Source organism: Pleurodeles waltl, chromosome 4_2 (assembly GCF_031143425.1).
Source record: "Pleurodeles waltl isolate 20211129_DDA chromosome 4_2, aPleWal1.hap1.20221129, whole genome shotgun sequence".
Taxonomy (NCBI): Eukaryota; Metazoa; Chordata; class Amphibia; order Caudata; family Salamandridae; genus Pleurodeles; species Pleurodeles waltl.
Window position 1 is genome coordinate 876,285,147 of NC_090443.1, and position 13,062 is coordinate 876,298,208.

Consider the following 13,062-nt stretch of genomic DNA (forward strand, 5'->3'; position numbering starts at 1 on the left):
ATACGACGATGCGTTGTTTAGTTTTCACGCAGGGACGGCTGTGCATCAATTTCCGGCGCTCGGTCGTGAATCCTTTTCGGGTTGCGGGGTTTTCAGACACCCCGGGGATGGTGCATGGATTTCCTGCACTGGCAAAACGAAGTCACAGGAGCTGCGTCGATCGGGTGGGTGTTGCGTCAAATTTTCTACCGCATGGCAAGCGCTGCGTCGATTCCTCTCTGGAAGTCGGGCTGCGTTGTATTGGGTGGGCTGTGCATTTATTTTCCGGTCGCTACTCTGGTGCTGAATCGATCTTCTCGTTGCAAAGTCAGGCTGCGTCGTTCTGGTTCAGCGTGCAGTGAAATTTTCACTGCGGTGCAGGCTGTACGTCGTTTCTGGCAGGCTGTGCATCGAATCTAGCTGCACAAGGAGTCCTTCTTGAAGAGATGAAGTCCTTTTGGTCCTGAGACTTCAGGAAACAGGAGGCAAGCTCTATCCAAGCCCTTGAATAGCTCTTCTTCACCACAGCCAGAGAACAGCAAGGCAGCAGGGCAACAGCAAGGCAGCAGCCTTTCACAGAAAGCAGTCAGGTTATTCCTTTGGGCAGCCAGGCAGTTCTTCTTGACAGGATGCAGGTTCTGGTTGCAAGTTTCTTCTCCAGGAAGTGTCTGATTTGGTAGGGGCAGAGGCCCTTTTTATATACCCAAATGTGCCTTTGAAGTGGGGGAGACTTCAAAGAGTGGCTTAGAAGTGCACCTGGTCCCCTTTCTGTTCAATCCTGTCTGCCAGGGTCCTAGTAGGGGGTGTGGCAGTCCTTTGTGGAGTGCAGGCCCTCCACCCTCCCAGCCCAGGAAGACCCATTCAAAATGCAGATGTATGCAAGTGAGGCTGAGTATCCTGTGTTTGGGGTGTGTCTGAGTGAATGCGCAAGGAGCTGTCAACTAAACCCAGCCAGACGTGGATTGTAAGGCACAGAAAGATTTAAGTGCAGAGACATGCTCACTTTCTAAAAGTGCCATTTCTAAAATAGTAATATTAAATCCAACTTCACCAGTCAGCAGAATTTTATAACACCATTCTGGCCATACTAAATATGACCTTCCTTTTCCTTACAGATCAGCAGCTACCATTGAAACAATGTATGAGGGCAGCCCCAATGTTAGCCTATGAAGGGATCAGGCCTCCCAGCAGTGTAAAAACAAATTTAGGAGTTTTACACTACCAGGACATATAAATTACACAGGTACATGACATGTCCTGCCTTTTGCCTATACAGCACTCTGCCCTATTGATTGCCTAGGGCATACCTTAGGGGTGTCTTATATGTAGTAAAAGGGGAGTTTTAGGCTTGGCAAGTACTTTTAAATGGCATGTCGACTTGGCAGTGAAACTGCACACACAGGCCTTGCAATGGTAGGCCTCAGACAAGGTTAAGGGGGCTACTGAAGTGGGTGGCGCAATCAGTGCTGCAAGCCCACTAGTAGCATTTAATGTACAGACCCTGGGCACATATAGTGCACTGTATTAGGGACTTATAAGTAAATTAAATAGTCAAATTGGGTATCATCCAATGTTACCATGTTTTAATGGGAGAGAGCATATGCACTTTAGCACTGGTCAGCAGTGGTAAAGTGTGCAGAGTCTGAAAACCAGCAAAAACAGTATCTAATAAGTGGAGGGAGGCAGGCAAAAAGTTAGAGGTGACCACCCTAAGGCATGCATGTCTGAGGACAACCACGGAGTAGTAGCAGGGGAACTCTTGAGCTGATCCCTTGCAGCTTGATATCCCATCCTTCTTTGGCAGATATCTTGCTGTAGGCAGTCAGGGCTGCAGAAGTTTAGCATCACCCACATTATTGGCCCAGTCATCTATCTTGAATCATAGCAAGGGAAGCTAATGCATTTTTGCTGTGCCCAGTGAATTATGCCTTTTGACAAATGTTATCTGATGTATGTTTAGATTTTGTCAGAGAGACTTACTCCATGTAATGCTAGAATGAACACCTTCCCTGGCATTAAGCGAACAAAGGTCTTGAGGAAGAATACAGGCTTTGAAATAGTTCCCATGTTTTGCAGAAGTAGAGGCACAGCAGCTCCAATAAAATGTGGGCCACTCTGTACAACTGATGCATACTTAGAATCCAGACCAACAGAAATGCATACCTGCATGGTATTTCATACTTAGAAACTGTCCAAGAGCCCCTACTTATATAATTCATGGATGCTGCATTCTTATTAGATGTGCCAGCTCTTAATCATATAATATCCAGCATTTTTCAACAATGTCACCACAGAGAGGAAGTTGTCCAACACTCAGCCTCAGTCTCCAACATATGAAGCCCATGATAAGGGCACAGCAGTGGGACTGCATATCAAGTAAGATACCTTTGTTTGGTCAGTATCAACCTCAATGAAGGAGAGATTAAAATGAACCAGGAGGGCATGCAAAGATCACATAACCTTTGAAGGATTTCCATTAAACTGAGGGCCTGCTCGTAAGCAAACAAGCAGACTTTCTTTCAAAGTTTGTTTCAAAATAGCATTAGTTCTCTACAAGACATTAATCCGGTCACATTGAAGTGGACATTAACACTTGGAGTTATATAATTGATACCAGTACGATCATACTTTCTTAGGTATCACAACAGGACAGTGGTTGGATGCGCAGTTTATTATTTCACCATCTTGAAGAAGGGCTAACCTCTTTTAAAAGTCACATTGTCTGTCCATTGGAGGACTTGAGTTACAGAGGGATTACACATACAAAGTAATGTCAAAGATGAAGTACATCAAAAATGCTTATCTTTCTCAATGCTAACCCATTTCACAGCACATTTGTTTTCCAAATGTTCTTGTGTCTATCTTCAGTCAGGATTAGCAAGGGTGGATCAGGATCCCCATACCTTTGGTTGTGTAAAGTAGCAGAATGAGCTTAAAAACATTTCAAGAGTATAGAACCCATAGGGTCAGAGAAGCATAACTGTATAACAATGTACGTGCACTTGAAAAAGGAAGGAACCAATGTCAAAATACATCTTCTGAAGTAGCCATGATGGTTTGGGATAGCTCTTTCTTTGTGAGTGATAGAATCATCAACATGTAAAGGCCCAAGGATCATCAAATGACAGTTTGGCCTCTGATTGCAATCTAGTGCTCCTCATTTGCATACACTACTATCCTCACCTATATAGAACCAAAGCCCCACCTTACCAAGATGCCCAATATGACTGGTGCTCTCATTGTCTTCCCCCATTGTAATATACACTCAGGAAAGAGAACATCCTTCCAGTACTCCACACACCAATACAGAATGCCTTTCCCACATTGCATGCAATGGTCACTGTGGGAGAATCTGGATCTCACCCCTTCAGAGTAAGACTGCAAAATACATTTAGTACTCCCCTGCTCCAGGTCAGATGAAAACAAGATTTAGGTATATAACAATAACATGCATTCTTTTTTACACTTAAATATATACATGAAAATATACAGACCTATTATGAAAACAGAATTTGTTATGGAAAGGTATGATGCCAGCCAAGAGCAGCAACTAAATAACATTATAAAAACTCTTCAAGTGAACAAACCTTATAGCTAAAATCCAAAACATTAAACCCACTGAAATGTCCTAGATATGGTGAGCAACATAACCATAACTCCCTATTATACTGCTCATCACCAAGTCTAGACTCTTATGACCTCTCGAACTACTGGCTAACTCACCTCCCATTCATTGGCAAGATAACTGAAAAAGCAGCCTATGTTCAACTCGAAGATCACACCAATGCTAACCAATTTGCTACTTGGACGCTCCTTTTGTTACACACATGTTGCAAACATTATATATATTTTTTCTTATTTACCAATCCTAATTAGGCCATTTTTTTTAAAAAAAGGCAAATGATTTCTCCATCATACCATACACGTGCATTTGTGGTGATGCACATGGACAGGCACTTCATCACATTGGGCCGCAGTAAGTTCAGTGCACATGCACACAGACATATCATCATGCTTTTTTTCTTTATTTTTTTGTTAATGCTCTTCACCATCGGCAGAAACACATTTTTTATTTTCCTATATATATGGAACAGCATCGGCAAGCAACTATCATTATCAATAGGTCCCAATAGTTTGTAAAGTGCGAGACTGATTTGTTTTCACCAAGCTTATTTGTAATTTATTTTACTGCAGTTAACTGTTTTTAAATGTTTTGTCATGACTCAAGTGTGTACTGTTACACCACCACTTTTACTACTACCATCACTTTCTCCATTAAAACCACTAAACTTACTATTGTCACCACCATGATCACAATTATTATTACTTCTGTCACTACACCCTTTACCTCCACTAGCACCACACCCATTACAATCACCTTCACTATCACCACCATTACCACCACCACCACAACATTTATTCATGCCTCTGTCGGTATATTTTATCACAAGAAAGCTAGACCTATTGGCATTGTCAATATTTGTTTTAACAGTGGTTAAAAAGTGAAATTTTTGTATCGGGGTGGGTATTATCAAATCATAATAGATATGAACACATTTATTTTTATTACTGTCAATGTATTTCCATCCCTTTGCCAACATGTGGAATATTTATCACAATTTCTTTTTTGGGTTAATTTTGTTACCATCATTCTCTCCATGTCCTCCTGGAAGCACATCCTTTGCTTATTGACTAGTTTGTGGGACATTTCAACATTTTCACGTCCTTTTTTTATCCTTAGGTATTTCCCTTTTGGCATTGTTTTTCTTATCGCTGGGAAGATATTAGAAATGGATGACCCCACAGCCATTGGGAAGAAGCTGGGCTTCTATGCAATCACCGTGGTTTGTGGACTAGTCGTGCATGGACTTTTCATTTTGCCAATGATGTATCTCTTCATCACCAAGAAGAACCCCATTGTCTTCATCAGGGGTGTTCTTCAAGCCTTGCTCATTGCTCTGGCTACATCTTCAAGGTATGTTGGTTACAGATGTTAAATCTAACACCATAGAGATCACAAGGGTGTGTAACACATATTTTGTTACATCTGCATAAACTTGGCATTAGGGGCCTGATTCACAAAGGTAACATACATTTCGAGTAAGTTTACTACTTTTGAGTAAGTTTACTGCTTTTTAGATTTCACAAACTCAGAGTGTACTAAAAAAGAAAGAAGTAAGCCCAGCACTACACACAACCAACTGCTGGTACTGTAGTACGGTCCCTAAAAAATAATGGGGGCAGGGACTTTAAATAAAACCCCTTGGGATTTTTAAAAAAATTAAATTAGATTATTTAAAATAGTTAAACCTAAAGATAAATATAACTTAATGATTGAAAATATAAAATACAATATGTCAAAATACTACATATTTATTATTTAATTATAACATATTTTAATAACCTATTTTGACTTTTAAAAATGATGTAGCCATAACTTTTATTTAAAAAGTGTGCATCTATTAAACTTTTATTAAAAAATGAATTCTGTACATCTCTTGTAAAGCTTATTAATGCACATTCATTTTTTTTCTTTAGGTGGGAAATATTTTTTTAAATTTAAACTTTGGAAAAATAGTTATAATGTAATAAGTTTCCATAAATCAAAATTTGAACTAAAAATTTATTTAATAGTGCTGTAACATTTTTTAAATTGTCTATAATTAGAGTAAATATATAAAATGAATGTACATCAATATTTTAAAGAAAAATATATTTATTTCTGAGTTACTTCAAACCTCTTTTTTCCTTATACTTTACCATGCAGAGATCTCATCCAGACTGTTAATTTATATTTGCTAATCAGTCAAATCAATATGTTGCTTAGAAACATGGACAGTGGTCAAAACACAGACATGTGGGTCTCCATCCTCACTAGCAGGCATGAAAGAAGCAGGATTGAGGCGGGTCAACATAAAAAGTAATCTTGGAGCCAGAAAATAAAAATATTTGTATTGAGACAATTTGAATGTTGAAAGATGCTGAGTTTTTGTAATGAGGAGGAAGGCAACAACAGAATGGGGTACAGCAACAGTTAATGGATAGCTTAACGTTTTTTTCAGAGACTTCAACATGATTGAAGTCAGCCACCACAAAACCTTAGACAAGGTGGGAGCTAAGCTGCAATTGGGTTCAAAACTGAGGATAATGTGCTGCAGGTCTTTTTGGATCACCCTGACTTTGTACCAACACCACAAGTGATATCTATTTAATTTGTGATAGTACAGAGTAGGTGGATAGCATAATCATGGAGCCCCAATGAAGGGGCTAACGTCAGTGCTGGTTTGATTTTTCTAAATACATGTTTGGCTTCACTGGACCATTGCAAGTTTTCGGAAGTACCTTTTCGAATATATTCTTGCATATCGCAGAATTCATTGTCTGCAATGTCCCACTAGTCCCGGAAAGGTATTAACCTGGGAAACAGTTACAGGGCAGAGCAACTTACAGATGGCTTTTTCTACCAGAAAGTTTGTGTCAAAGATTTCGAACTCAGGCCATGTGCCCCATTGTAGCCTTGCAAGTTTAGTGACGAGATAGAGTCCTGCTTACACTGGTTAAGAGTAAAGGATGCCAAAAATAAATCATCTACATTTTGAATCAGAGTAGACCCCAAGGGGAAAACCAGCATTACCAAATCGTTCTTTAAGGATTGTGAAAAGATTGAGGAGGAATCTGTAAATCCTTGCAGGAGTATAGTGCATGAAAGCAGGAACCCTTGGAATGTTAACAGGAAGACCTACTGACTCTCATCATGAATGGGAATGGAAACGAAAGCAGAGCAAAGGCCACTCATGATGAACCAGTGGGAATTTGCAGGGATGCTGTAGATGATAGTAGTAGGGTTGGGGACAACAAGGAAGCCCCTGATAACCACATTATTAATGCCTCGAAGGTCCTTTATGACCTATATAAAAGGCTTTAGGAAGTGGGTGGACTGAGCAGGAAAAAATGCTTACCACTAATGGTCCCTACAGAAATGAACATGGGATCTGTAATATGTAGTGTAATGGGGAAACGTTCCAATTATAAACGCTGACTGCACCTATGTACATACCTGAGAGGTGTAAAGAAGGGAATTCAGAATTTGTAAGAGCCTAGAGACCAGCGCCTATGTCAATGAGATAAGTAGTACAATTACCTTTAATGACACAATCTGCATAGAGGCCCTTTTGATCTTCTGTGATTAAGGTATTCATGGCACAGTCTGGATCTCTTGGGCAGTCCTAAAATTGAGGGCATGTTTTCTGAGCAATTTAATAAACCCTAAATTGGTTTGAGAGCCGGGCATATTGGAGGGCTTAGTTGGGCAATCCAATTTCTAACATCCCAACTGACCACATGAAAAGTGAGAGCCCCCTAGACTCTGAGCCTCTCCTCAGCCACTCCAATCTCCCCTACCATTTCTCACACCTCTCTTTCCACCTTTGCCCTCCCCCTTTGCCAAGTCCCACTTCTATTACCACTGGATGCACATTCTGCAATTTCAGAGATGTTTGATTCAAAATACTCTTTATTTTTCCCCTGAGAGGCGATGCAGTGATTGGTGAGTGTCACAAACTCTGTTAAGTTCTAAGTTTCCACTTCAATACATTTAGGGAGTCATTACGACCCTGGCAGTCCACGGTGGCCGTTGGACCACTGCCAATGTGGCGGTCCGAATGCCACATCACAACCATGGTGGTAGTGCCACGGTTGGACCGCCAGCACCACAAGATTACGAGTTTTCGTCGGTCTGGCGGTGCCCTGGGGATTACGAGTCCCTTCTCCACCAGTGGTTTCATGGCGCAAGCAACGCCATGAAAAGGGTGGCAGAGACAGGGTGCAGGGGGCCCCAGGGCCAGCCCCGTTACGGTGTTCACTGTGGTGCTGGTGCATCCTACGCACTACAGCATTGCTGCCAGCTTTATTATGAGTCAGAGACAATACTGTAGGCTGTTTCCACCCACTGACCCAGGGGGAAACTCATAATGGGGCCCTTGGGAAGGCGGCAACCTGCCCATCGGTACTTCGGTGGATGGAAAAGCCCGTCCGCCAAAGTCATAATGACTCCCTTAGTGTTCATTTGGTTTTGAACATTCAGTAACAATCTCTGCACAAAACAGCACCAACAGATTCCTTAGCCATCTCCATCTTAAGGGCTATACACAAATAGCTTTCAAACAAATCATTAAGGGCCTGATTTAGATGTTGGTGGAGTGGAATATTCCGTCACAAATGTGACGGATATCCCGTCCTCCATATTATGATCCCATTACATCCTATAGAGATCGTAATATGGTGGACAGGATATCTGTCACATTTGTGGGGAGTATTCCATCCGCCGAGATCTAAATCAAGCCTTAAGTCTGTCCAAAAAATCATCTGGTGCTTCACACGTATTCTGCTTAATATTGTAAATTTTATTCCAATCTCTTTTTGCTGGGCAAATCACTGGAATCACATTGAACAGGGCATCATTCACAGGTTTCAACTCCCCATCATTCCCAGGGGCCACCATCGGCCCTGGTGCTTTCTCCACCAGTATTTATTTCACTTCACTTGGCACTATCAATTGTAATAACTTATTCACATCTGCTCAATTTGATCTGTACACCTCAACCACAATATGCAATTATTCTCAAAATTGACTTGCATGCTAAGGAATCGTTTCTGTATGCTTGTTAATTCAGAGGGGGTCTATGGAATGTGGCCCACAGTTCTGCCTCAGACCCCTGGGATGTCCTTCAGAGGGAGAAAGGTGGAAGAGAATGGACCCTCATTATTAGCATCACCTGGGTAGAAGAAGGGGGAGGCCATTTAGATAGTCGACTTGCAGTTTATCCCAAGATTTCAAGAGTGATCATGGGACTGCTTTCTCTCCGGTCCTTATGCCCTATGGCAGAACGTGCAAATGCTCTAGACCGATTCACAATAGTTGAATCAGTCTCTGACCTGGTTGCTTTGCTGTCAGCTAATCTCATTTCTCATTTGTGCATTACCTTCTTGTGTGCCAGTCCTGCAGGCACTGCGTTCTGTTTCTGGATGCGACCCCAGATGCACCCCCAACCCTGTCACCTGGCATGGAGTACATGCCCAACAAATTCTTCTCCTTCGCTCTATTTAAATTTTTCCTGTGGCTCAGCGATCAGTGGGAATAGATATGGAAAGAGGAAGTAGTTGAAATGGAAGCCCTGACTCTGTCCCTATGGTGGCTGATTTGATATTTCAGCTTCTCTTGAGTATCTTGAGTATCTTTAATACTCAGGAACTGGGATTCATGTTTTCCCTTCCTCGTGTGGTTTTTCAATGTTTTATGTAAATTACTTAAGTATTCTATGTTGAAGGTATTATGTTCTAGAAAGGACTTATTTGCATCCCCATTAGTGAGGCCACCATGTCCTTTACGTTTGTGTAAATAGGTTTACATATGCTGGTACAAAGTATGGGCAGTAGGGCATAGTATGGGCAGGAATCCCTTTCGGTGGAGGTTTGCTATGTTTAGATTGTCTGGAACATGTTAAAATTTCACAATTATTTCGAGTTCTTTTGTCTTTATTTAATTCCAAAACATTTTCTTCTTTGTTAAATAAAAAAAAATGACAGCCACAGCCAATGCATTCCATTCAAAACGAACTTCTTCAGGCTATATCAAATTCAAACTAATTGGTTTCCTCTGTGAATCCAAAGAAAAAGACACCATTTGTCCAGTATAATCGCATCTGTGTCTCCATTTCTTCTTCGTTTGCCCAGGGTATATTTTCCAAGACAATCAAATATGCAATAGTGCCAAACTGAGCAAGGTGTATTCCCCACCTCAATCCACACATTCAGGTTAGAGTAAATCACACGGTGACACCAGAAGTGCATTGTTCTGAGAGGCACTCAATGTTTCATCAAAATATTTCTTCTAACTGATATTGTGTAAGGGGGGAGGGAAGGTATCACACACTTGTATCCAAAGATCCTTTTGCATTCAACAAATCTTCAGACAACATCTGGAGAGGATTGTGAAAGTGTAGCTGGCTAGATCTGAGGGTCTCCTACCTATCATACCTTTTCCTGAACTATTTATAGAGACTGCTCGCTCTATACAATAGTTTCACACTCATACTTATTTTCTATTCTCTGGACTCCTTCCAGTCCTACTTGGTGTATTTGTTAATGCTAAGAAATCTACTGTGAAGTCAAGGAATTCCAGAATTTGAGAGTCTACCAGGGCTTGTCATCTCATCTCTTCAGTATAGCCATTAAATACTTAAATTGGATTGTGCTTTTTAAAATTGGTGATAATGATGAGATACACTCTTGTGAGGACAATCTCTGGTCCAGAAGTCAACAAGACATCAACCCCTACGAGTTGCTCATTGCAAATAGTAATTGTTTCCCCGATTCACAGATGCACTGGGCAGGTATTGTACCACTTTGTGTCTATGTATGAGTTATTGTGAGCCAGTTCTGACCAGCCTTGAAGCCACTGATGTGGAACACTTTAAAAACAGTGTTTCAAGTTTGCATGACAGTTGAAGCTGTGTTTCTCCTAATGCCCCACCTTCTGTTAGCTGTGTGCAACTTACCTTTGTGTGTGCTCTGCTTTTTTCACGTGGTCGGCGCTGCTGGAAACCAACAGTAGAAGTGTACACTTCATCAGACCCACGTCTGGACATACCCTTCCCACTTGGGGTGACAAGTGCAAAAACAACAGGTGATGGACGGAATGCTGAGCAAAGAAAACATTCACCCTCAGTCACAAATCTGGGTTTAATCCTTCAGTTTGTTTATCAGTTTTTGTGCTTGCCATGCCATTCCAGTTTGGACCCAGCCATTTACAAATCAGTCTTGACCCTGTTCCCCATGGGAACAGTCCAGCCGTACTGCCAGGTCAGGGCTTCCCTGGACCAGAAAAAAGCATCCTGGGACCGGTTTCAGGGTATCACCCTTCATCAGCTAGGCTAGCATGGCACAACGGTTCAGTGTGAGACGCGAGGAGTCGCGAGTAAGCATCTCATTAAGGCGGATTCCGAACCGCCAAGATGGCTTTAGGTTGTCTACTTGCAGGCGCTCGGACGTGCACAAGCTGGCTCGTACGTTCCAACCTCAATGGTGCACATACAAGATCTAACCGTGCCTCACCGAGTCAGCCAGGAGTGAGGGATTTTGCTACCTTGTATTATAAATATTGAAAAGAACGCAGTGGCTCTTAAGCAATATTGATATTAACATAAAAAGAGGCTCCATTGCCCCCTGATAGTCCTGATGAGGCCCTGACTGAAGTGGGCGAAACGCGTTGACACATTTTTTGGCAAGATTGTGTTCTGTAAGTCAAGTTACTTTGAAAAAATATGCACTGCAAAATATCCTTAAAAAATAGATAGGTATTTGTCACATGCTAACATTTGAACCTTCAACATCGCAACCGAGTGGATTACAATCATAATCTTGTAATGGTAACCACCATCAAAGAAACGTTGTTGGGCACAACCCTCTTCTGGCGTGTTGCCAGTGTTTAGATCCTGTATAATTTATAAGGATTCCTCTGTTGTAGGTAATTGTTATTGTATGTGTAAGTAGGTAATGTTGTTGTCTTGTAAATATTTGTGTTGTGTATGTAATTCACTGATGGGCCACTGCTGGCCCTGTATAAAACTAGTTGGAATAAAATAATGGAAAGTAATTGATCCATAAGGACAGTATTGAGCACTGGTCTTTAAAAATACTGATTGAATTTATCCCTACCTGTTGACCGTATTGTCTGTGTTTGTTGTAGCATGAAACTGGTAGCATAGCAAGCACGGGACCCACGTCTGGGCATACCCTTTCTACTTGGGGTGACGAATGCAAAAACAACAGATGATGGACGGAATGGAGAGTAAATCAAACATTCACCCCCTAGTCACAGATCTGGGTTTAACCCATCAGTTTTTTTTATCAGTTTTATTGCTTACCATGCCATTCCAGTTTGGACCCAGCCATTTGCAAATCAGTCTTGACCCTGTTCCCCATGGGAGCAGTCCAACCCGTACTGCCAGTTCAGGTCCTCACTGGACCAGAAAAAAGCATCCTGGGACCGGTTTCAGGGTATCACCCTTCATCAGCCAGGCTAGCTTGAATCTGGTGGTATAGCAAGCATGGGACCCACATCTGGGCATACCCTTCCCACTTGGGGCAACAAATTCAAAAACAACAGATGATGGACGGAATGCAGAGAAAATCAAACATTCACCCCCAGCCACAGATCTGGGTATAATCCATCAGTTTTTCTGTTTGCCATGCCATTCCAGTTTGGCCCCAACCATATGCAAATCAGTCTTGACCCTGATCCTCATGGGAACAGTCCAACCCGTACTGCCAGTTCAGGTCCTCACTGGACCAGAAAAAAGCATCCTGGGACCGGTTTCAGGGCATCACCCTTCATCAGCCAGGCTAGCTTGAATCTGGTGGTATAGCAAGCATGGGACCCACGTCTGGGTTTACCCTTCCCACTTGGGGCGACAAATGCAAAAACAACAGATGATGGACGGATTGCAGAGCAAATCAAACATTCACCCCCAGTCACAGATCTGGGTATAATCCATCAGTTTTTTTGTTTGCCATGCCATTCCAGTTTGGACCCAGCCATATGCAAATTAGTCTTGACCCTGTTCCTCATGGGAACGGTCTAGGCCAAACTGCCAGGTCAGGTCCTCCCTGGACCAGAAAAAAGCATCCTGGGACCGGTTTCAGGGTATCACCCTTCATGAGCCAGAATGGTAATCCTCACTGTTTTGTGTAACATTTCTTATAGGCTGATTTACACAAGTATGATTCATTGCCTCGTATAATGTGTTTGTGATAAAACAAAAGAAATGCATGTGGGAGAAGGGCTGTGGAGAGATGATTGGCACTGTTGGAAGGTGGACGTGAGGGAATCTGTGGAGAAGAAGGTCATGGGGAGGCGTCAAAAAAGATTTTTGCACCAGGTGCCACTAACCGTAAAGCCAGCCCTGGCGTGTGTGCATACATAGTGGGTCTGCCCTCGAAATCCTCACTGGCTTCAGGCAAGCATCTGAGATATGACTAGTTGTACGACCTGTCAATCAGTGCCTCAACTAAGCCTAAGGCAGG

The 13,062-nt window shown here is 42.1% G+C and overlaps 1 protein-coding gene across 1 annotated transcript in view; it reads left to right on the plus strand.

The window, feature by feature from the left end:
• SLC1A7 (solute carrier family 1 member 7) overlaps positions 1–13,062 on the plus strand; it is a 605,311-nt gene that overhangs the window by 502,271 nt on the left and 89,978 nt on the right. Inside the window, exon 7 of the mRNA XM_069232652.1 lies at positions 4,721–4,954. Coding sequence (XP_069088753.1) covers positions 4,721–4,954 — 234 coding nt within the window. The remainder of the gene's footprint in view (positions 1–4,720; positions 4,955–13,062) is intronic.